Genomic DNA, 26,474 nt, shown 5'->3' with positions numbered 1-26,474 from the left:
TTCCGTCATTGTCTTTGTTTAAACAAAGCCCAGACAGTGATTTGAATGTTCAAGGACTCGGTATAATAAATTGAAAATAACTCTTCCAGTTCAAATTAACAATGTCCGCAACACTAAATGTCAAAGCTGCATCGATGGCAACTGAACTTTCTTGAGTAATACTAACACACAAACGACATACTAAAAACAATCATTGTCAACAATACCCTTAGCAACAATTTCCTTGTTATACAGCAGTTGCGTGTAATAACTAAAGCGCCTAATTAGATACTGCTGGTATTTCATGTCTAAGAATCCGAATATGAACCGTATTTCACGACAAGGACGTAATAGTATCTTTGAAGAAGAGCTAAACAATAGAGTGGATTCACTTCAAGAATCACAAAGGTAACTTGATTCTAAATCCAAGCGATTAATAAACGTCAATTCCAACGATTCTCATCCATTGCCCTGCCACTTCTTGTTCTGAAAAAGTGCGATGAAACCAAAATAGACTCTTTTCGGCTATTAGCAGAGTTTTCTTCTGATTTTTCATCTGTTGCTTCCATCATCGACACATGTAAACGAAAAGCCTTTTTTTAATTTTTATGCTTCCAACGCCAATGGATTCTTGATAATACCCAAATAACTTTTAATTTTTTCTTATAGCCATACAATTGAAGGATTATAATCCTTCTAACCAACAGATAGCAAACTCAATAACAACAAAAATAAAATAGTAAATTGGATTGCTCGCGAGAAGTACGAGTACCCAAGCTGCCTGTTCCCAGCAGTTTAAGGCCTATAGGTCGCCCAGTATCAATACGGTTCTTCAGATTCTGAAGAACCGATGTGAAGGCGGTTCTTCAGATCTCGCCCCATCTGCATAGGAGGACTCAATAAAATAAACTCAATCTCAAACAAATCTATAATAGATTCAAAAAAGTCTATAATAGACTCAAACAAGTCTAGTAGACTCAAACAAAACAGTCCAGTAGACTCAAAGTAGACTAAATAGACTCAAACAAGTCTATGAGAAAATCCATCCTACTTTTGTACAGGTATCTTTCATCTGCTATATTAAACTGACTTTAAACATCTCCATTAATTTCTATATATTTTACACAAAATTAGGAGAAAACTCCATGATAGCTGTCTTGGTCTAAGGGTAGAGACTTCTGTTAGTTACAGGAGGGTTCATGGGTTCGACCCAACCTAAGACAAATTTTTTTCTAGATTTTTTCTTTTGCTTGTAGACATAATACCAAGTAAAAAATAAAGGCAATTTCGGGAAGACATAATACCAAGTAAAAAAAAGAAGCAAATCCGGGAAATCTCTCTTCTGCTAATTTGGCCAAACATTAATTTGTAATAGTCCCATTATTCTGTCAACACTCCAGTAAAATCAAAATACTAGTAAAAAATTATTTTTCATAGCAAATAATCAGAATAGGTTTCATTTTTCTTTAAGAAAAATTAATTGTTCATGCGTTAGACGTAAGGTCTGTTTTCCGTCACATGGACTGATTATAAAAGTTGTAAATACAGGGCTGAGGGTAAGGAAAAGCGAGACAAATATAATTTAGTCCCCATGACAGCATTGAACCTGAATATTGACAATTTTTCAGATTAGATTGAACGCCATCTAAATAAAATGCAAAATCTTATAGTTTTGCCTAGATAACGTGAATACAAATTCAAAACCTAATCTATAGGAACTTAAAAACTAATTCATTTCTAGGCTCTTTTTATTCCAATCTAGAGCAACAGAAGTGTTTCTGAATTTTCAAATGTCTTCAAACTTTCAAAGAGCAGTTTTATTAAATTGCTTTTAAATTTGGAACAGTATAAAATTTACTAAATTTGTACTTAGAGGACAGTGCATTCTATTTTTTTTTTCTTCAAACTGTTAGCTTTTCTTTCTTTTTTCTGGCTCTCTTCAAGGGTGAGTTTTGCCAGTCTCTCAAAGGCGTTCTTTAATGAAGTGAGCAGGAAAGTTTGTTTAATTTCCACCCACCCTGGGTTACTCCACAGCCTGAACATATATCTTGTCCTGTGTTCATTACTTTAATAGAATATATAGAAAACTTTTGTCCCCAAAATTTCTAAGAAATTAATAAAACATCCCAGTTGTTTTTCTATTCTTACTATCCGTACTAATTCCTTTCTTTTGACGTTTTTACAGACTTTTTTGTAATTTCTTTATAAATTTCACCATTTTCATTGGTTCTTAATTACTTTTTGTATGTATCATGACTTATGTATCTTTTTCTTGTTCAACCTTATTGAACAATGGTTTGAGCTAATATTTAAAGAATGATTATTCATTTGATGTTGTTAAAGTATTCTCTAGCCGGTTTTGTATAAAATCAAAACAAAAAAAACAAGTTTTTTTAACTGAAAATAAGGAGCAACATTAAAACTTATAACGAACAAAAGTTATTTCGTATATGAAAGGGGCTGTCCCCTTTTCAACGCCTAGCTCTTTAGGCTACAATTTATGTTGTTTTAAAAAAAAAGCATTGTGAGAAAGAGTCTAACTTTAGCGTAAAGAGCGAGGCGTTGAGGAGGGGACAGCCCCTTTCATATACGGAATAATTTCTTTTCTTTTTAAGTTTTTAATGTTGCTCCTTACTTTCAGTTACAAAAAAACTTGTTTTTTTTATTTAATTTTTGAACGTTTTTGAATTAATGAAGGATTTAATTTTGGCTCACTGTACATGAACAATTAAAACAAAATTTGAATAGATAGATAGATAGATCGTGTATTTCCAAAGCCCAAGAGCCATATACACACAAAATTTTTGAAAAATAAAGAAATTACAACAGAACAAATTACGAAACACACATTAACATGATACATAGCAAAAAATACCTAATGGTAATTTATCGAGAAAATAACTGTAATTCAAAATAATAAATAATAATTAATTGTAAAAACTTTTCCTTCTTTATAATCCCTTCTCTATGTACGCACCAATACGAAATATTGTGGTTGGATTACTACTTTGTAAAATACCAGGAAGCAGCAAAACAATCCCACGTAAGTAATTTTCCCTTAAATCAGAGAGCACAGGGCACTTTCAGAGAAAATGGTCCAAATCTTCGTCCTCATCTCTACAAAGAGGACACACATACCGACCATCAGGATGTACTATCCCCCTGTCGAACACCATTTGCCTGCTCTGGATTGGAAGGCAATTCGCCCTAAGCTGAATCTATCAACATAAAATCATAGCCGGTAAATTGAATTTAAAATAATTTTCCTCTCCAAAACTAGGTTTAACCTGATTATAATGATTAAATGTAGCGGAATTTAAAACCAGCCCTTGCCAATACTGAATTTCTTGACCCTCTAAGATAAATCGTACCTGGCTTACTAAATTTGTTGGTAGATCCCGGGAACCAAGACCGTCATTCCATAAGTAAGGCATTCCCACTCTTTCTAGTAATGACCTAATTTGGGATGGCCACGACGTTTTCGAACCATAACTTAACATCTGATAATAAGCTGCTCTTACTAGTCTATCTTCATTACAACTAATGAGCTTCAAGCATCAAAATAGACCTACGTAGTTTTAACGAAAACAGGCCCATATCACCTTTCAGAATCTTTGAATGAGTTGTCTCATTTAATCCAAACAGTCTTTTATAATATTGGAGCTGGAGGGACTCCAACTTCTGCGCCGCTTCTCCGCCCACAAATCTCTGCTCCATATTATATTACTGGTTAAATTTTTGTATTAAATATTCTTTTATGCATTTTTAGGTTTTTAATTTCCATTTTCGTCGGATTTCTAAAAATTGCAGACATGACCACTTTGCCTCGATTAATTATTTCATCAACATGACTCTTTAAACTTCCATTTTCCGATAAAACAAATCCTAAATATTTTATTCTTTTACTTACTTTCAGTTCCTTATTATTAAATTTAAATCCATAATTATCTTCGCCACTTGCTTTCCTTTTTTTAAAAATAACAACTCGACTCTTTTCAACATTCAGCCTTAATTTTTTCGTCTGCAAATATCCTTCGATGAGACTCAGAGGTGTTAGCAAATCTAGCGTTGTACGAGCCGCCAAACCAATACCATTTGCAAATAATAAAAGTGATAGTTTATGGGTCTCTAGACTAACTTTCGGAGTCCACCTATTATCTAGAAAATCAACAATATCATTTATAAAAATATTAAACAATTTAAGAGAGAGTGCTGCCCTGTTTTACCCCCAGCTTAATATTAAAAGCCTAGAAAACCTGTTACCAACTAACACGATTCCACTCACACAAATATACATACTCACTATCAATCTCACAAACAAATGAGGGAGGCCAATTCTAAACAGGGCATCCTTCAATAGCTCTCTGTCGACACTGTCGAACGCCTTGTGGAGGTCCAGAATGGAGGTCATATTAATTTTACTTTTATTGGGTAAAATGGCTTTCTCGAAAGTTGTTAAATTTTATTTACGAACGTTTTTATTAGTAATAAATATACGTAAATACCGAATTAACTTACGTAACGAACTTCTATATTTATATATTTTTAATATGTATATTAGGGGGTTCACCCCTTAGTCAATACCTCGCTCTTTACGCTAAAGTTCGAATTTTGTTCCAATTCTTTAAAAATGATCCCGTAATCACAAAGGCCGGTAATTAGAATAAATAGCTCTTATGAAAGTACTAAACAAATCTTTGGCTTAAAGAGCGAGGTATTGACTAGGGGGCGAACCCAATCATATACGTAATAATTTCTGTTCGTTTTAAGCTTTAATGTTGCTCCTTACTTTCAGTTGAAAACTGTTTTTTTTTTATATTTAATTTCTGATCGTTTTTTAAATAATACTGGGAAATCCGGCACCCCCTTCATAGAAATGTCCCTTCCCCCATGGAAAGATCCTCCCACATAACCCCCAACCCACTACCCTACTACCAGAAAACATCCCCCCTGAAAACGTCTGTGTACTTCCCAATAACCAATACTATATTGAAACATTGGGTGAAGTTCACAACTTTCAGCCCTCCTTTCGGGGGCTTTGGGGGATTAAGTCATGCTAAAAGACATATTTATATTTTCGACCATGCTTAACAAAATGGCTATCTTAAAATTTTGATCGGGTGACTTTGGAAAAAAAATTAGCTTGGGAGGGGGCCTAGTTGCCCTCCATTTTTTGGGTCACTTAAAAAGGGCTCTAGAACTTTTAATTTTCGTTCGAATGAGCCCTTTCACCGATAATCTAGGGCCACTGGGTCGGTAAGATCACCCCTGAAAAAAAAAAAAAAAAAAAAAAAAAAAAAAAAAAAACGCATCCGTGATCTTTCTTCTGGCAAAAAAAAGTACAAATTTCAAAATTTTTGCAGATAGGAGCTTGAAACCTCTACAGTAGGAATCTCTGTTACGCTGAATCTGATGGCATGATTTTCATTAAGATTCTATGACTTATAGGGGGTGTTTCCCATTTTTTACGAAAATAAGGCAAATGTTCTCAAGCACGAAGCCTTTAATGGGTAAGACTAAACTTGATGAAACTTATATATCTGAAATTAGCATTATAATCGGATTCTTTTGATGTATCTATTAGTATCAAAATTCCGTTTTTTAGAGTTTTGGTTACTATTGAACCAGGTCGCTCCTTACTTACAGTTCGTTACTACGAACTGTTTGATACTGGCTTAAACCCTTTTATTATTTTTTAGGTCAATTTTTTTACCTTCTTTTCAATTTAATGATTTATTTTTTGTTGTGACTCACTTTCAGGCTCGAAAATAAAATTTTAGCCTATCAGGGCATGCGATAGATAATAAAAAAAAAAAAATCTTGTCTTCCTCATAGTACTTAAGCAAATAACGCTAGAAAAAATTAAATGGAAATAAATGCCTTTAATGTTTCTAAAGTTATACAGTAACCATCAGGTAACTTGAAAATTGTTGAGCAATTTTCATTTTGGCAATGTTTTTTTTTCATCAAGATATCCGCACTTAAGACCCTTTTTCTCGTTTCCGGGGTATCACCTGATAGTTTTCTTAAATGTCAGACTAATCACCTGTGTATAGCATAACAGTTTCATTCAAATACTAATCGAACTTAATTGAACTTGAAATTACATCAGGACTAGGCGTCTTCTGCCTCACCTGGTCATGACATTCAAGTGTTTCATGGGAATTTGTTTATCCGTAAGCTTCCCTGGCTCACGGTGGAAGAGCTTGCAAAGACATCACTAACCCCTACCCCAGGACAAAGGATTGGCAACACCAGGATTTTAAATCTCACCCAAAGGACACAGGAATGCGAGTTTAGCATGCCATCGACTCACTTAGGGTGGCTAATAGACCATCCAAATGGGAAAGGCAGACACCTTAATCTACAAACAGGTTATCCACCTGGAATTTTTTTTGGTTCCACCATAAAGTCTTATCTTATAATACGAAAAGCAATATTAAAAAAACAGATTATGTTGATAAACTGTCCGCACTAGCGGAACTTTTGATAGTTATTCTGGATTCATCCTTAACAGAAAATCCATCTATTGGCTCGTTTAAAAGAAAATTGCAATTGGCAGTCCACTGTTCAAAAAAGGTATCAGTTGTTTAAAAACATCAAAGGACGTGAATAAAAAAGTGGCCTTGCCTATAAGATATAAAAGATAAAGACGAACCTTGCCTCCAGTGACTCCAAGTCCATTGTTATTCAACTTTAGCTCTTGCAATGTATAACACACAGTACTTTTGAGGAGGACAACTAGTCCTTCAACGCCAATAGGTCCAAATGCATTATCACTGAGGTCTAGCTCTACAAGTTTAGCGTCTGCAAGCATCATACCGCCACTAAGGCTTCGCTAATAATAGGCAAAAATAAAATGAAAATTAAACTCGATGCAAGAATTAGATTTAGACTTATGTTTATTTAGACGTACAATCCAGCACAAGGCTAATTGACGCAGTCTTTACAAAAATACAAACAATAAAAAAACATATGCATATATTAAATCACTACGACTTGTTATACACTTCTACAAAAGAGGGAAAGAACCAGTTTCTATATCGATTTATTTTAATTTTAACACGGTTCAATTTCAGCTTTGCCTTGGTTTGAATATCCACTGTAGCATCTTGTGGTAAGATGTGGTAGTGCTGAGATAAGGGAATTAATGTTTTTCTAAAAGACATTATGAAGCGATCGTGTATATCTCGTAATGATTCAAGTCTCATATTTTTCAGTGTTATAATTTCGTCACATAAGTAGCTAGCCTTTTAAAAAAATTCAAGTTTTTCACCCATGTGGGATAATTATAAGTGAATGTAATAAAACTTCCCTTGTATCTTCAGAAATCACTTTCCCAAAAATAAAAAATCCAAAAAATGTTTCAAAAAATAGATTTTTCTTCATATACAGTTTATTTGCAATATTTATTCAAAGCTCTAATTTCACAGAATTATCTGTTAGGATTAGGTATAGCTCAAATCATGCTTTGTCTTTTTTTTTATTTTAAATGCATCTTTTTTTGCCGACTCAAATGGCTAATCAAAACTCTTCAAGAAGGAATGTAAAAAACTGAAAGATAGAAATCTCCCTCCCCCCCCCAAAAAAAAACAACAAAACAGATGTGCAAAAATATAAAATAAAGCTAAGCATATGTTAAGGATAAATTTACAGATTAGAATTTATGAGCTTGTATTGTGAAAACAGTCAGAACATTAAAAAAAAAACAACTTCGTATCTTCAGCTCATGGAAGTTACCTCCTTCCTTTATTTTCTATTTAGTTTTTATAATTTTTTCTTGATTAATGTGAATGTTCTGTATTTAATAGTATTGTTTAATTTTTTCTAATTTTGAATGCTCTTTTGTTTAGAATTTTTAAGCAAATGAATAATCTGTCAATGGTGTGAATGTAATTTTGATAATTAGAAATCTCACAGGTACGGATACACAGGTTTTTGATTTTCCATGTTTTTTAAAATCACACTTTTTATAAAGCAAATGTACTTTCTCAAATTGCTTCATATCTTTACAATAAATTGTTTCAATTTACTTCTAATCAAACAAAGTCAACTAAAACATAAAATTTTCAGTAACAGAAGAAGAAGTAATTTCAAGAAGGAATAAAAAAAACTTAAAGATTGAAATACCCAAAAAAGAAAAATAGACAGAAATATAAAAAAAGCAAGGAAAAGCAAAACATTAGTCAAGGATAAATTCACTAATATAATTTTTAAGTCATTAAAAAAAACGATTGGCAAAAAAATTTGTAATTTCTGCTTATTTTTTTCAGGTCGCAATAGATAGGAGGTAGAAATTGCCTCCTTCTTTGACTTTTAAGTAAGTTTTTCACATTTTCTAATTGTGAAATGTTGGTTGTTTTATATCTTATAGTGTGTTTCCTCAAACATTTTATAAGAATAAAAAGCTATTACTAATGGCTTCTATATACAGGGTTAGAATTTTCCTCTTTAAAATTGTTGTCTAAAAATTTACTTTTCCACGTTATCGACCCCCCTCCCTCCCCAGGCAGAATTCTCTGATCCGTCCCTGAAGACATTAGAGGTTAGAAATTAGAGAAATAGAATTACAGAAAGACAATCGATCCAGAGGATCCTTAAAGCCTTATTTTTGTTCTTGCCAATAATCATGAAGCCCATGTTTTTGCAAAATTTGCAGAGTTACGCTTTGTCGAAATGAAATGAATCATTTGAGAAACAAACAAGTTTTTTGTTTCTTTTAAAAATTATCTTAGAGTCAATAAAAGATGAAGCGAATTTTCAGCAGAAGACTAGTGAAACAAAAATTGGTATTTCTTGGTCTGAAGATTGTCTTAAGATAAAATCTATACTGGCAGGCATAAATGCGCCTCTTTTACATTTGTGACCCCGCCTTTAATCCCCACAGAGATATCTGATCCCTCCCCTAAGAAGTTAGGGATAAGGAATTAGATAATCATATCTGTAACTTGAAGAAAATTTGTTCAGAGGATCCTTAAAGCCTTATTTTTATTCTTACAAAGCATCATCAAGTTCATTCTTCTCATTGCTTTGTGTAAAAATTTGATTTTGTCAAAATGAAATAGAACATCTAAGAAACATAACGGCTTTTCCCCCATTTAGAAGTCAACAAAAGTCAACTAGAGAACTGATAAAGATGTAGCAAATCAAACATGATTTGACAGTAAAATCATGAGATTACGTCTATTTTAGTAGCCATGGATCAATATCTAATTCTTTGGATATATGCCCAACACTTGTTAAAAATGCTAGGATCAATTCATGCTTTTATCCCAAAACATTTACTCAAGCATTAGAGATGTAACTAATAGATGTAAGTATACTCATGCACAAATGGTTGGAGCTTCCCACTGGAAAATTCTTGTCAAATGCGGGGCTCCCGAAGCATAAAAAAAATTGGTATTTCTTGGTCTAAAGATTGTCTTAAGATAAAATCTATACTGGCAGGCATAAATGCGCCTCTTTCACATTTTTGACCCCGCCTTTAATCCCTACAGAGAGATCTGATCCCTCCCCTAAGAAGTTAGGGATAAGGAATTAGATAATCATATCTGTAATTTGAAGAAAATTTGTTCAGAGGATCCTTAAAGCCTTATTTTTATTCTTACAAAGCATCAACAAAGTTAATAAACCATTTTCCTTGCATAACTTTGTTGACTTTATTGCAGTCAGAATAAAGTTGAACTTTATTTAACATTTTCAAGGAAGTCTGAAAAGTTCAACCAATAGCGGAAGACGCGTGAACAATTTCAAATAAACAACATAAAAATTGACTTGACTTAAGTCCCGTCCGGCCTTTGTGGCTGTGTTGGGGCTTCTTCTCTTCTGAGCAAATGATGAATGTGGCGACGATAGTTCGATCTGTCTGGCGCTAGACGAAGTAGCTGGGGGAGGTTATGGGTTGGGAAATTGCCGGTCCATCTCTTACGAGGTCGGCCTCTGGGCCGCGTGCCGTGAACCCGTCCTTCGAATGTGATTTTTGGAAGCTGGTTGGCCACCATTCGCTGGATATAGCCAAGCCAGAGGAGTTGTTGGCTTCTGATCCTGTCTATGATCGTGTGAGGACAAGGAAGAAGTTTTCAGAGGACTTCAATTGAGACTCAGTCAATGTTGGTAATCCACGCAATGCGTTTAGAGCAATTAGTTGCAAAAGCGGGGATTCATCAGCCAAAAGCGCTTATCACCAGCCTTTATTGGACAAGTTTCACTTGAGTATAAAGTTATTGGGATTATGAGAGAGTTGATGAGTCGCACCTTCAGAGAAGTTGACAGAGTCTTGTTTTCCAGATTGACAAGAGGTTCTTGAAGCTGGCGCTTGCCAGGCCGAGTCTTCGTTTGATCGATTTCGAGCAGTCGTTAGGAGTTAGGAGGCTCCCTAGGTAGACGAAGGAGTCAACATTTTCTACTGGTTCTCCTTTTATTGTTAGCTGCACGTTTCTTGAAGCAGAGTCTCTAGACATCTGCATAACCCTAGTTTTGGATGCATTAACGACCATCCCAAAGGCCTCGGTTGCTGACACTAGTTCGTCGGTGTCAGCTTGGAGTAGATGCTCTTGACTTATGAGTTTCTCGATGTGATCTGCGTATGCCAGTTTATCGATAAGCTTCCCTCCAATCTCTCTACCGTCAACAGTATCAGCAAATCATAGCGCTGTGTTGAGGAGTAGGCTAAAGATGTGGGTTGGCAAGAGGCAACCTTGAAAGATACCCGCTGATGTCAGAAACTCCTCAGTCAATCCCTCGGGCGTCAGGACTTGGCTGACGAAATGTGAATACATGTCTTATCAGGATTACTATGTTTTCAGGGGCTCCATAGTGTAGCAGGATGTGCCATAATCCATCTCGCCATATCAAGTCAAAAGCCTGCTGGAAATCGATAAAGAGTAGTAGTGCTCTTTCGCAAACTCGATATACTTCTCCATCATTTGCCGAGTGGAGAAAATCTGGTCTATGGTAGAGCGGTCTTTTCGAGAGCCTGCCTGGTATTCCTCTAAGATATGGTTTGTCAGAAATTTCAGACGGTCAAGGATTATTTTTGTAAGAATCTTCGCCAGTTGGCTAGTTAAACTTGTTGCTCTGTGGTTGTTAAAGTCGCCCTTTTCCCCCTTTTCAAAAAGGGGGACGATGGTGGCTTTCGCCCAAGATCTGGGGAAGTGGCCCGTTTCCCAGACACTTGTTATGACTTTGTGATAGATATCGACCAGTTCTTCTGGGCCTGCTTTTAATAGTTCTGACTGAATACCATCCGGGCCTGGGGCTTTATTAATTTTTGGATATTTTATTGCTGAGTGTACTTTATCTCTTAGTTGAGGAGGGCTTGGGTCTACTGGGTACTGCGGTAGTGGGAAAGAAATTAAGATATTCAGGTCGAGCGTTATTGTGGGGTTCAATTTTTCGCTGAAGAGATTCTTCCATCGTTCTCGTCTTCCCTCGGAGTCCGTGATTGGGAGCCCATGTTTATCTAACAGGGTAGGAGCGGCCGAGGACTTCTTTTTTGACAGTTCACGGGACTTTCTTGTACTTGAAGTGGCCATTACCATCTTGAAAGGCTTCTCCACACTCATGAAATTTTCCATTTACGTAATGTCGTAGAGCTTGTGAAATTTTTTCTTCTAATAGGAAATTCAGTTTCTTGTACACGTCCGTGCTTTGTCGATCTACCTTGGTAGCATGGGCGCGCTTCTGCACACATAGATCAATAATTTCGGGGGTGATCCATGGTTTATCTGAATGGGTCTGAATTCCCAGGATTTCACTAGTAGTTTCTCTGAGGATGGATGCACTTTCGTCGACCAATTGGTCATTTTCTTCTACTGCTGAAGCTTCCAAGGGTTGGATGCTCGACAACTTGTTTGACTGTTCTGTTTTATAACTGTTTCTTGTTTCTATGTTGTTCAGTAGATTGAAACGATAACTTGGTAAGCTTTTCTTACGCGGTTGGGGCTTCTGAATGCGCAAACGGAGCTAAGACATGACTAGAACGTGGTCCGAGTCGAAGTCGCCACCGGCTATGGAGACTGTGTTCAGTACTGATGACTTCCATCGCTTGCAGACAAGTATGTAATCAATCATGTTTGAAGTGCGGCTGTCAGGGGATCTCTAAGTAACTTTCCTTCGTTCTCTATGACGGAACATGGTGTTCGTTATGAAGAGTTCGTTATCCCGACAAAAGTCGATGAGCATTTCCCCCCTGTGGTTCTGCCGTCCATGCCCGAACTTGTTCGTGACGTCTTCAAGTCAATCATTGGAGTGTTCGACAATGGCGTTGAAGTCCCCAATCACAAAACAGAACATCTTTCTTGGGAGCAGTGTCAACAGTGTGTTGGAGTTGGCTGTAGAATTCTTCGGCTTCTTGGTCACTCTGGGACGAGTCTGGGACGTAAACTTGGATTATGGTCATGTTGGCAATGGATCCTTTCAGACAAATGGTGATAATACGTTCAGAGACAAGATGGACGGGAAGAAGAGACTGTTTGGCTCGCTTGGAGAGTAGGAAACCGACACCTTGACGGTGAACTTCATCACTTCTTCCAGACGTGATGAGCGTGATGTCGTGTATTCTTTCTATTCCTGTGGAGGGAAGGTGAGTCTCAGATAGTCCAAAGATGTCCCAGTGGTAACAGCTCATCTCATTTAGGACTAGTTCCCTTTTTCCTGGTTTGGCTAATGTGCCTAACCCCATATGTTTTTGGGATTAGGATAAACGAAGTCTTCTCCAACTAGAGAGTTGTCAAATCGGATAAATGATCGTCGGCTGCCCCGGACGCTGTAACAAAATCATTTTCATTATCATCATTATCAACAATATCATTCTCGCAATTTGCGTTTCTTGGTCTCATACCGTCGGTTACCCCGGACGCGGTAGCACGGGTTCTTACTTTCTTATTCGCCATTTTCATCATTTATATTTAAGAGAAGGAGTTTCATGGCTAATTTGTTGGGGCAGCGGTATGCCACTCCTCTCTACCCTTAGCAGGGGCCATTGTCTATGCAGCTGGATCGTGTGCACTTCACATTAGTCCCTCTAGGAAGGGATCCTCCCATTCGGTGGTCTGCGACGCCGAGCAATTTTTCCCATTGCTAGGGGAAGGTGTGTAACCACCGGGACATGTCCACACGCCGGTGGGCCCTGCATGGTGTACATCAGAGGGGCCTTCCTCCTCCTCCGCCTGTATTTCAGACCCCCGGGCGAGGGTGTCACAGTTAAAATGCTTAAAAAGATGGTTTTCTTAGCTCCATGTCCGACGACTTCAGTAACTTTCTATGGAAAATTGCTGCAAAGCCATAAAGGCGAAATTTTTGTGTGAGTGGGACAAAGTTTACGGTTTGCACTTTCATGAAAAACTTTATTAACTTTATTGTCGCCATGGGAGCCCGACATAAAGATGCCTTTTTCATATTTCTGACAAAGAAGAATAATTTCTTCCCTCTTCTTAGGGTCAGACAAGCACAAACACAAGAGAGCAAATTTGAAATTTAAATAGAATAACAAAAGAGCATAATTAGCCATAAGAGCTCAACAACTAAAATTAAACGAAAAAATTAGTATTATTAAACAAGTAAGACCAAAAAAGAAATGTAATTTAGATTCAAACTGCAGAGGTAGGCCTATTCTTAGAAACTCAATATGCCCAGCAAGGCAGAGAAGCATCATATACTAACCAATGCATCTGGAATTTCTTCCTTCATCCTCCCAGTAAATATATCTTTCCAGTGAGCATGCTGGAACTCTGGATGAGATTCTAAAGCTTTACCAATCGCCTTACATCCAGCTGGACTAAATGAATTGCCATATAACTTCAAAACCGTCATATTTTTGCACTTATGTATGGCTTCAACAATAGGCTTAGCTAAAATACAAATTCACACATTAACTTACTTAAGCATAACAGACACATTGTCATTGCAATGGGCAGGTGAACAGTCAGGGATAGGGAGGAGGGTAGATGGGATCAAATCTACATCTTTCTGAGCATCCATCTCTGGCCAGACGTATTTATCTATGAGGTTCATGGTTTTAAATAGAAAGAGTTATAGCTAAGGATGATGTATCAAGGAATTGCATATTTTTACCAGACCCAAAAACCTCCCAACAGAAGTATCTTGCATGATTTTTTGTATTATTTATTACCCTCCTCGTAGTGGATTTAAGAAGGAGCTGACGGCATATCTGCAACTTTATACTGACAGAATTCGCTGCAAGTATTCCTATGCTGCAATTATATTATATGGTGATTTTAATGAGCTAGACCGAAAGTGGATTAGCTCTGCTCTTCGCCTTGATCAAGAGGTCAAGTCACCTACACGTTGTGATAAAACCCTTGACTTAATTTTTACCAACATTGAAGATTACTACTGTGTCCCCAAAATAGCCCCTCCATTAGGGGCAAGTGACCATCTATGCAGCTGTTGGACCCCTTTATCTTCCTTTCTCCAAAAGCAATTGATCAGTTACTCTTATAGACCCATTACTGACGAGAAGGTCACCCATTTCAAATTAAAACTTAGTTCCAAATCTTGGGCCAATATCCTATGTCTTACCAATGGTAATGAAATGGCTTCTAAGTTTTCAGCGGAACTTTTCCAGTTATATTGTGACACCTTTCCAGTGAAAAATGTCACTCACAAGTCTAATTGCAAACCATGGATAAATAAAAAAAATTTGTGCCTAATAAATGAGCAAGATAAACTCTTTAAGGAAGAATTTTTCCAAGAATCTCGAAAGCTTAGAAACATCGTTGTTAGCGAAATCCGTAAAGCAAGAAAGGAGCATGGTGCGCACGTGCTCAATAAGTTATTGTATTCGGACCCTAAGAAATTCCACAAGTGTCCAAGGTCTCTTCAAAATTTTTCTTACTGGACATCAATGGTGACTCAGTGGGTGCGGATGTCATAGATGATCATTTTACTTAAATTTGTAAAATTCACACGCACCTCTAACCCATACTGACCAATATTTTAGCGAGTGACATCTCCGTGTTCGGATTTCATCAGGCCCAAATTAAAGTTAAAGCTTGTGATACAAAGAAGTCAGTATATCCAGGTGATATCCCTACTAAATTGATTGTGGAATGTGCCCAGTATTTAAGTGTACCTCTAACTGCTATTTTTAACCAATATTTTGTAGATGGTATTTTTCCACTGTGTTTTAAACGAGCTATTATATCTCCTATACCAAAAACTAAGACCCCAAAACTTTCCTCTGACTTAAGACCAATATCAAAAACCCCCATTTTCTCTAAAATATTTGAAAGTTTTATTTACCATTTCCTTTTGGACGATATTCATGATAAAATCAACCCAAATCAGTTTGGCTTTAGGCCGAATCATAGCACCAGGCATTGCTTAATTTATATACTTGATACTATTTTCAAACATCTTGAGTTGAATAGTTCCTACGTTGAGGCTGTTTTTGCTGATATTAGCTAAGCCTTCGACAATTTGGATCATCAGACAGTTATGCAAGGGCTTTAGGTGCAAGAGATTTTGTTTTACGTATGTTAGCTAGCTTTTTGTCTGGCCGTGAGCAATGTGTAGTCCTCCCTAACGGGGATTCACCAGGTTTTTCCTCGATTTCCTGTGGGACACCTCAAAGGACTAAGTTAGGTCCTTTAGCATTTTTGATAGTTTTTAATAATGTTTTACCAAGTTTTGACAACTCTTTTAAATTTGCGGATGATTTGACATTACTGAACCTTTGCCAACATCTAATACTTTGAATATTGCACTCAATTAATTAATTAACAATTTAAAGAATGATCTTGACAATGTTAAACTCAACTTAAGCATACCCAGAAGCAGTTTCATACTATTTTCTTTTTAAAAAAATAAACCCCTATCAATAATTACCTTTACATACCAAATTTAAATACAGTTAAACTGCTTGGTGTGCAGTTGGACAACAACCTTAAATGGAACTCCCACATTTCCCACTTATTTAAGTCTGGTAGTTTTCTCCTTAAATCTTTTTCCCTTCTCAAACCGTTCTCCATATCAATCCAAAACCTTAAAATAATTTACCTTTCTTATACTAGGCCATGTGCGGAATATACTTTCTCTTTCTGACACTCTTGATTCAACGATGACAAAATTTCTAGAGCTTAACGTATTCAAAAAAGAGCCATAAAAATTATACCTCATACAGCCAATACTAGACATGATGAAGGTTTTTCTAGATTTGAATGTGCTATAATGAAATTATAACATCACATCCTTGTCATGAACTTTGGTCAGAAATGCCTTAGTTTTGACTATCATCGACGTTTTCTCCCTCCCTTTAAACAAAATACCCCAACCCTTTCTCATACAAGACTCAATGCTCGTAGAGCTCCAAATATCCAAATGGATCTGTATCCCCAAATGTTGACCATGAGGTACAAAAACTCTTTTGTCCCCTGTTTTGTTTCCCATTTTAATAATTGATATAAGTTTTGCTTTATGTTTATCCCCTAACATCTGTTTTATTTTATTGATTAAATTTTTTGTTTTATGTTTGTCCCATAACATTTGTTCGGTTATGGTAATTCTGACGTGCTTATGCTAGCTTTTGTGCTATTTTAGCCAATAAATCATATTCATATTCTATTCTATTTAGCAAATCATTTGTCATGGCATTTGCCATTTGTTTTTATATTTTTTACACACCATGGTTAACAGGCATGTCTACCTGTACTTCCACATTAAGACATGGATGGCTGGCTAGACAATTGTACATGTCTAGATATGGCAGTATACTTGAACAAGTATATGAATACTCGTATACTAGATCTAGCCTTGTCTCCAACATCGAACAAATCGGAGGTGATTTCTCTAATCTTTGACACTTACTAATCTTAGTGGTGTTTGACCAGTCCACTTGGCCAATTTTCTCTTTCTAGATCAAAAATGTCTCCTCCCCCGTGATATATGAATTTTAAGGAGGGCAGCCCTCCTCCTACCAAAGCAAGAGAAAAGCCAAACCTGCACAAAGAAAGGATTAGGAGAAAGCCCCCGTGAAAATTATCTAATCCCCTTAGAAGTAAGACATGCATTCACTTTACTTATTTATATAAAACATAAATATGTTGACTATACACAATACATAATATATTTTTTATTCTTCTAGTGTTTCACTCTTTTCAAACAGTTTGTAGTAACGTACTGTAAGTGAGGAGCGACCAGGCTCATAGTAACCGAAACTCTAAAAAACAAAATTTTTGTACCATAGATAAATCAAAAGGGGGAAACACCCCCTAAAAGTCATGGAAAGTAAATGAAAATCACACCATCAGATTTACTGCATCAGAGAACCCAACTGTATAGGTTTCAAGCTCATATCTGCAAAAATGCGAAATTTTGTATTTTTTTCCAGAAGAAAGATTACCAGGAGTGATTGTATCGACCAATTGGTTCTAGAACATAGTGAGAGAGCTCATTCGAGCGAAAATTAAAAGTGCTAGTACCCTCTTTAAGCGAAAAAAGAGAACGGAGGGTAACGAGGCCCCCTCCCTGCCCCCCCCCCAAACAAAGAAACCATCCGATCAAAATTTGAGATAGCCATTTTGATTATCACAGTTGAAAGGGCCAATAACTGTGCCTTTGGATATAACATGGTCCCCCCACGGCCCCAGGGGAAAGGTCTTTAAGTTATAAAATTTGCCCATTGTTTACGCATATTATTTATTATTGACAAGTATGCATATACCTTCGGGTGGGGGTGGGGATAAACTTTCTACTGGGGAGTATATGCCCCTGTAGATCCGACTGACGGAGATACTAGTGACTCAGATGAATTTTACTTACAGTTACAGGAGCAAATAGACAGGGTCCCAGGTAGAAATATGATGTTTTTACTAAGAGATTTTAATGCACAGGTTGGTAGAAATAGGGATAGATGGTATCCTAGCCTAGATAAATTTGGCGTAGGAAAAGAAAACAGTAATGGATACAGACTTTTGCAATTTTGTAGGTATAACAATCTAGTTATAACCAACACAGTGTTTGGTCATAAAATGGCTCATAAATTAGCATGGTATTCACGTGATGGTAAGACAGCAAACCTTATTGATTATGTTATAGTAAACCGAAGACTGGCAGGATCAATACAGGATACTAGGGTATATAGGAGTGCTGTTATTGATGTTAAAAGTAAAGATCACCATCTAGTTGTGTCAAGGGTTAATTTAAAGCTCAAATTTCCGAAGGGTAACTACCTCCCGGGAAGTTATCGATGTTGGTAGACTCCAGGATGAGAATTTGACAGAAAATTTCCTGGAATAGTTGAATACTAAGAGTTTAAAATTTGATAATGTGGAAGATGGTTGGAACAGTTTTAGAAAAATAATTTGTGAACTTGCTGGAGCTGTCGTAGAGAAGAAAGTTAGAACTGCAGTTTAGAATATTACTGAAAAAATTCTATATTTAATAGAAAGGACTTGTAAAAAAACTATCTGAGCGATAGATCATACGAAAACAAAAAGAATGTAAGGAGAGTGGAGAAAGCATTAAAATATGAACTAAGGAGGTGTGAAGTGGAGGACATGGATAAAATTGCCGAGGATCTGGAAGATACAGCTAGACGGCATAATAGTAAAATATTTTACTGACATGTTAATACATTGAGAGGGAGTAGTCAATCTGGACTTGGTCCAGTTAAAGATAGAAATGGGGCCACAATTAGCAATAAGGAAAGAATTAAAGAGAGATGGGAAGAACATTTTGAGAATTTTCTAAACCAAGATAGAGTTGCAGGAAAAGATAGAGAGGAAAATGAAAAAGTTTGTGATACCTTGGATATGAGGGAAGATTTGTTTGTAAGGAAGAATTAACGACAGAACTAAAAGGATAAAAAAAGCTCCAGGTGCTGATAGGGTAGTAAATGAGTTTCTTAAATATGGTGGCTCTGAGGTTAGAAACAAGTTACTGAAGATTATGAATATGATTTTTGAAAAAGGTGAAGTACCAATTGATTTTAAAAAAACCTTAGTTAAGCCACTTTATAAGAAAAGTGATAAAAGTGAGTGTGGTAATTATCGAGGCATTAGTGTGGTCTCTGTAGGTAGCAAATTACTTAGTAATATGATACTTTTTAGACTGAGAGATGCCATAGACAAAGTTTTAAGAGAAGAACAGTGCGGTTTTAGAAAAGGTAGAGGATGCGTCGACTAAATTTTCACTCTTAGGTTTGAGAAGTGCCTGAGTTGTCAAAGACCTTTGGTCCTTATTTTTATAGATTATGAGCAAGCGCTCGATTCTGTTGATAGAAGAGCTATAGCAAAGGTTTTATCCTTGTATGGTATACCAGACAAATACCATACAGTAAAGTGATTATTGCTATGTACGAGAATAACATGGCTGCAGTTAAGTCAGGAAATGAGGTTAGCAGCTGGTTTTGCATTAAATCAGGAGTTAAGAAGGGCTGTGTTCTATCTCCCTTTATATGGATTATTTTGATGGATTTTTTATGAAGGAGCACAAGAAAGGCAATGGGAGACCATGGAATCAAATGGAGAGGAAAAATTCTCATGGACTTAGATTATGTTGATGATCTAAGCATCCTAGAGGAAAGTGTGAGCGAAATGAATAAACTTTTAGAGGTTTTGTGAGTTCAGGGTGCTAGAATAGGCTTGAAAATTAATGTTAAGAAGACTAAGTCACTAAGGCTAGGAATAAGTGAAGATGAAAAGGTGACGTTGGGCGTTTTATCGTCATGGAAAGGCAGTGTGGTCTCCGAAATTATCTACGTCATATTTCTCTTTTTAATAAGAAAATATATATTTTCTTATACTAGTGATATTTGATTCTTCGCTTTAAACCTCCTCGATTTGAGTTCTCTGGAATCACTATAAAAAAAAGAAGTAGATTCTTGTGATGGATATGTCTTTTTTTGTTCTGTTTTTTATTACAGACTTCACGGCTCCATCACAGATGATGACTTGCCACTAGTCCTGGTAATTACCTCATTTTCTAACACTGATGTATTTGTTATACCTTCTCTTGAACGCGTCAAGGGAAGACTTTTCTGGGATTACCTCTGCCGGCAATCTATTCCATATGGCAACCAATCGCCAGACGAAACTTGTTTTCAGATATTCTTGGCGAGGAGTATCCTGCTCAAGGTAGTCCTGACGAGCTGTAGTTTGGCGAGCGGATCGCAAGGGCTTCGCTCAATCAGGAACGAAGTTTGATAGCTCATCTAAAGGAAGGTTATACAGTTACTTGTAGAAAACCAACAATGACACCACATCGAGTCGCTCCTGGATCAACTGTGGGGTTTTAGGTTCCGTGTTGCTAGAGGTTGCTGCACGCACAGCTCTATTTTGAATATATTGGAGAGGAGTGATGTGCCTTTTTGGTGCACCAGCAAAGAGAGGACATACATATTCCATGACAGGTCTGATACACGAAGTGAGAAGTGGTAGAATAGAATCATCAGAGAGAAGACTTTTGCATCTTAGGATAACTCCTAACTTCTTGTAGCAAGAGGATCTAATTTTACTGAGATGCTCAGTCCATGAAAGATCCAAAGAGAAATTAACTCCAAGTAGGCACAGTGTATCAACTCGCGTTATTGCCTTTCCTTTGAAGACGACATCAGGATGAGCCCTCATATTACACGCCTTAGGAATTAGGAGCTCTTTCGTTTTCAATGTGTTAACTTACAAGCCATGCATCTGCCCACGCCTCAATTTTCTCCGGGTCAGCCTGAAGCTCCTTGTGGGATTCACTGGGATCTTCGTCTTTTGTGATTGATGTTTTTATAGTCGTTTCATCAGCAAAGTCGTGAGGTTTTTTCACAAGGTTGTTCATGAACACCAAGAAAAGAGTTGGCCCAATAACACTTCCTTGTGGTACTCCTGATAAACTGGGTGTTCTTTTGATATGAAGCCGTCGAGGACAACTTGCAATGATCGTTGACGAAGAAAGTCAGCAGCACCTCAAATAGTCGACAGTGAATTCCATAGACTTTCAGTTTGCAAAGAAGTCCCTTGTGCCATACACGATCAAAGGCTTTTGTGATGTCAAAGGCGAATATTGTGCCCCTGAGAAAGGAGCTCAACCCACTGTTGATACTGTGCAATCAGACAGTCTAACGCACACCGTTTTCTGCGAAAACTGTATTGCGTGTCTGCCAACAACAGATGTGACTCAAGGTATTGGTAAAGGGTCTTATTAATGATGCATTCATAGACTTTACCTACTCAGGACAGCAGACTTATTGGACAATATGATCCTACATTACTAAGATCAGACTCTGCCTTTGGAACAGAAATCACATGAGTAGTTTTCCAGGGTTTCGGAAATGATCCCGCAGCAAAGCATTTTATATAGAGAGAGGCAAGAGGACCAGCAAGTTCAGGGGCACATCTTTTAAGGATGAGATCGTGTCAGGTCCTGAAGCTTTGGTGACATCCAGCTGGTTTATCGTTCTGAGCACCTTCCTAAAAGTTATGTTAACGCTGATGATTTTTGCATCTGTTCGTAGTGGAAAGAGGAGAGGGGAGACTCCGTCCACATCAAATTTGGAGACCTTTGAAAAAGCTTATGCAAGAGCATCTGCCTTTCCTGGCCTGACTGGATCATCGGTCCTTCAACTTGAAGCCAGGGAATTGATGTTGATTTAGATGACGGTAGGGCTTCTTTGACGACCCTCCGCCACCACTTTGCAGGGGCACTTTTCAGTTTGTCTACAAACTTGTGCTTGTAATTGGCTCTAGCTTGACGTACAGCTTTAACAGACTCGTTTCCCGCGCTAATAAAAGCAGCCCAGTCCTCATCGGATTCAGTTGAACACTTGATTCGGATTCATGTTGTTATTACAATTCTATTGTTCTGGTTCTTATTAACAATAGCTGTTCCTTATCTGCTACTCATTCCCAGAACTGTAGAAGCCCTATATTGGTGTTTTTTTTTTTTATTGTAACTGGTAAATTCTAGCCAGCTTCTAGTCCTTGATGTGAACTTGAGGTCAGCTACTGTATACAGGTAAAACTGTTTACCTGGTATTTTCAAAAAAGCTTTTTATTGTTCTAGTTAAACGACCGTTGTGTTTCAGGAGTCATTCTTAAAGAATTGGGACACAATCCAAACTTTAGTGTAAAGAGCGGGGTGTTGAGGAGGAGGTAACCCCCCTCATATACCCAATAATTTCTGTTCATTTTATGTTTTAATGTTGCTCCTTACTCTCAGTTGAAAAAAAATGTTTTTTTTTATTTAATGTCTGATTGTTTTTAAATAATGCCAGGAAATATGACCCCACCTCCACGGAGAATCCCCCTCCCCGTAGAAATATCCTCTAGACAATTCAATCCAGGTGAAAATTTATCCCGGACAAATACCCATAACAGCTCTAGGGGTAAAATTGAGACGAAAAAGAGAAAGCAAGACATGTAAAAAGAATTTTGTATAGGAATTTTGGCAAATTCCCCCAGTGTATAATTTCTCCTGACAATTTCACCCCCTGGAAGTCTCCCCCCCCCCATGGAAAATTCTCCCGTGGAAAAAACTACTACTAACACTACTACTACTAGCAACTCACCACAGCACCAAGCCGCCTGAGGCCAACACAGATACGCACGCTCCTCCTCCATCCCAATCTATTCAAAGCCTCCCTTTTAACACCCGCCTCGAAAATTCTCTTATCCTTTGAATCTTTCCTTATGGCGTTCTCCACCCCAGACAAGGACAACCGGCTGTCTATTTAGCCCAGGACAGTTGGACGAAAAGGACAACCTTCTGCAATATGTCATCCTTCATACGTTCAACGTGCCTTAGCCACCTCAACCTTTCTTTCATTATAGCCCTAGAGAGCGGTATTGAATCACATTTTTCGTACAGCCTATTGTTTGAAATACGGTCAGTCATCGGGGTACCCAGAACAATCCTTAAGCAATTTCTCTGGAAAACATCTAGCAAATCTCCATCTGCTTTTGGAAGCGCCCATGCTTCAGAGCCATATCTGACTACTGGCATCACTGTAGCTTCTAATATTATAATCTTAGTTTGCAGACTTATATTCCCATTCTTCCAAACCTTTTTCAACTGTGAAAAAACACCCTGAGCCTTGGCTATTCTACTTTTAACATCTTCACTGCTCCCACCATCTTTACTAATAATACTACCAAGGTAAGTGAAGCTGCCCACTTGATGAGTTTTACTACAGATGACGGTCACTGTATATGTGACCGAAAAATCTGGTATTTTTTGGGAAATTTATTATACACTGTCTATTAAAAAGGATTTTATCCCTATTTTGAACTTTTATTTTAAAAAGAGAAAACACTCTCCCCCTCCCCCCCCCAAAAAAAAAATTACAAGAGAGGGTGATGCTGATCAAAATTGTACCATTTTTTTAAAATATCAATTTTATTTATCTACTGAACAAAATAATTACAGCATACATAACAACATAATACCATCTAGTATTATGATCATCTACTGAATAGAGGAGAACAAAACCAAACTTCAGTGAATAGTGAATAGAGACCTATCAGCCTAACTTCAGCTGTGTTTAAGATGCTTGAATGCATAGTCAATGATTCAATTCTCGGATATTTAACCACAAACCGGATCTTGTCACCCAAGAAGCATGGATTCCAGTCAGGAAAATCAATCTAGACAAACTTGTTGGAATCATCCGAAATAATTACAAACCTGATTGACCAAGGACATCCAGTTGACCTACTGTTGCTTGACTTTGACAAGGTGCCCTATAGTCGACTGCACTCAAAAATATCTGCTGCCCTTTTCTTGATGTATATCAACAATATTTCCAATCATGTGGATAATAATATGCATTGTTTGCTGATGATGCCAAACTTTTTGGCATTGCTAACCCACAGAAAAGCCAACACAATCTAGACAGGCTACAGAATTGGATTCAAGACTGGTTTCTCCAATTTAATACAAGCAAATGCTGTATTTTGCACATTGGACCTAATAACCCAATGGCTACCTACTCAATATAAATCAAATCACTAATATAAGGGACAATCTAGTGAAAAGAGAAAAAGAAAGGGACCTCAGTGTGATTACTCATGAAAGGCTGAGGTTCCTCCCAAGCAAACACCATCTTTGGCCAATTAAAAAGGACCATCAGTAGCCGAGAGGCAACAATATTCATAAGACTTTTTAAGGCTTTTGTTAGACCCCATCTTGATTTTGGCATGTGCCTGGCTGGTCCTTCTTACCAGCAAGATGTTAGGCTAGTCGAAAATGTCCAAAGGCAAGCCACGAAGTACGTGAAAAGCCTAAAAACAGCTTCGTATCAGAAACATCTCAAGCAGCTCAAGCTACTTAACATTGTATACAGACATATGCATAGTTACATGATGCTGACTTATAACCTCCAAAAGAGAAATTTCACCATCTTCAAGGGCAGCCACAGTACCAGCCATCATCTCAGAAGAGAACATTCAAAGAAGCTACCAAAATTAAGCTCCATATCGAAAATCTGTCAAATGTACTTTTCAAGAACAGTAATTGACCACTGGAATGAATTGAAGAACTCTACTGTCAGCACTCCTTCCATCCAGTCTTTCAAACACCAACTTGACAAGGAGTAGGAGAAGAAGCAGTAGAGGTTCGTTTGGGAGTCATTGACTCAAGAGCACAACAGGTCAGGAGGACCTTAAAGATCTCAAATGGATTAAGGTGATTAAGGTAAGGTGATAATACTCTTCTGGGCTGCCCAAGAGCCTGATACAAGGATATCCAAATGAGCAGTCGAGTAAACGGGGAAAAATAAATATAAACTCATCCAAAATCTGATCCAATCCAACTTTCCCTAGTCAACCAATGAACTAACAGTAGAGTTACCCAATTATCTACAACATAAATAACCAAATACCAATCCATCATCCTCTTCAAATTCACCAACTGCAAAAAGCATTTATAGCTTTATACGTTTTTTTTACCATTCAAAATGTATTTATAATATTATTTATCCTTTAAGCAATACTTAAAATTATTCAAACCTTAACTTCACTATCCACCACATTCCACAAACTAATATGTCTGTGTATACATGAATCTTTTAACTTGGATGTTATCACAAGTGGAGTGCAAAAGTTACTCTTTGCTTTCAGTGTTGTGACAATGAAAATCTGAATTCAACTGAAAAATATTACCAGAACAACTTGGCAGTAGACCTCTAGCAAGTCAATACATGAATAAAAGGGTGTTAAAATCTGTAAGTCCCGCAGCTGGTTAAACTTTCTTTTGAATATACAGTTGACATGCTGAATCACACAATCCTTTCCTGTACAGCAATTCAATTGCTTTGTTCTGACGAATCATTGGGTCTGGTGAACCAAGGATGGGAATGTTCCAAGTCACACCAAAGAGCAGTAGAGAACACAGGGGGGTGGATCATTGAGAAATGCAATAATCTGAGAATATGGTGCAGTATATAATGTGTCAGGAAGTCCATATTATACGAAAGTCCCAAGCATGGGTGCCCATAAGCTAAATTTAGGGGAGGGGGATAAAAAAAGAGGGACAAGGATATAAAATACTTTATATCCTTGAATATCCATATATACTTTATTATTTTCATTAGAGAGCACCTTATTGTACAAACACAAGATTTTTCCTTTAAAAATGTAAATGGCAGGGGGGGGGACTGACACACCGCCCCTCCTTATGGATGCCCATGGTACCCAGGATACTTATCTATTAAGTTTCTTAAATCAAGAGGTTTTGTCAACAAACATTCCTAAGTGTTTCACAGATCCACTAAGTGTTGTTTCTCCTTCAGAAGAAGTAATACTCTTGATCCAGGGATAATAGTTAGGCATACACGAGATTATGACAATATTACTCTTTATGGGATTGACCTGTAGCTTGTTAACCCTCATCCATGTTGATATTTCATTACGAGATTGCTTGCATTCCTGAATCAAAAGAGTTTCTATTTCAGCCTAACATAAAACCAATATACCATCTAAATAAAACAGTAATCTATTTGCATAACATTAGATACTTCCTTAAAACAAGAGGGGAAAGTCCCTTCTTTCAATAGTGAATTTATTAGATGATCCAATACTGGTAGTATAACAGGCAAGAGATCTTTTATACCTCTCAGAGACACTATACCGCTCCCTGGAGCAGAACCTTTCCTATTATAAGATAAGATAAAATAACATGTATTTCAAGCCAAAATGTGGCCATGTACACAAATAACATACAAGATTAACAAATTACAGCACTCATCACAATAATAAAGAAAAATAAATAAATAAAAATAAAATAAAAAATACTCTCTTCTTTTTGCAAAATACTCATCAAGATATCTTCCCACAAGACAAATAAATTGTGAAGACGTACTTTTCAAGGCATCAGGAAGCAGCAATCCATCATTCCCAAATAAATCTTCCCTTACCCCCAAAAGACCTCGACAACGACTCAGACAATGCTCTAAATTATCCACCTCTTCTTGGCAAAGAGAGCAAGCAAACCTGCCGTCCGGGACACTTTTCCTCCTCTCAAAAACTTTAAATCTCGAACGAATCGGAAGG

The 26,474-nt window shown here is 37.1% G+C and overlaps 1 protein-coding gene across 1 annotated transcript in view; it reads right to left on the bottom strand.

Moving 5' to 3' along the window:
* RanGAP (Ran GTPase activating protein) overlaps positions 1–26,474 on the bottom strand; it is a 106,335-nt gene that overhangs the window by 66,460 nt on the left and 13,401 nt on the right. The window contains exons 2-3 of the mRNA XM_089108028.1: positions 13,642–13,829; positions 6,638–6,817 (exon numbers count right to left, since the gene is read on the bottom strand). Coding sequence (XP_088964154.1) covers positions 6,638–6,817; positions 13,642–13,829 — 368 coding nt within the window. The remainder of the gene's footprint in view (positions 1–6,637; positions 6,818–13,641; positions 13,830–26,474) is intronic.

This window comes from Artemia sp. Qi Xiang Cuo, chromosome 2 (genome assembly GCF_049724085.1).
Source record: "Artemia sp. Qi Xiang Cuo chromosome 2, ASM4972408v1, whole genome shotgun sequence".
NCBI lineage: Eukaryota > Metazoa > Arthropoda > Branchiopoda > Anostraca > Artemiidae > Artemia > Artemia sp. Qi Xiang Cuo.
This window is presented reverse-complemented; position numbering and strand designations above follow the sequence as displayed.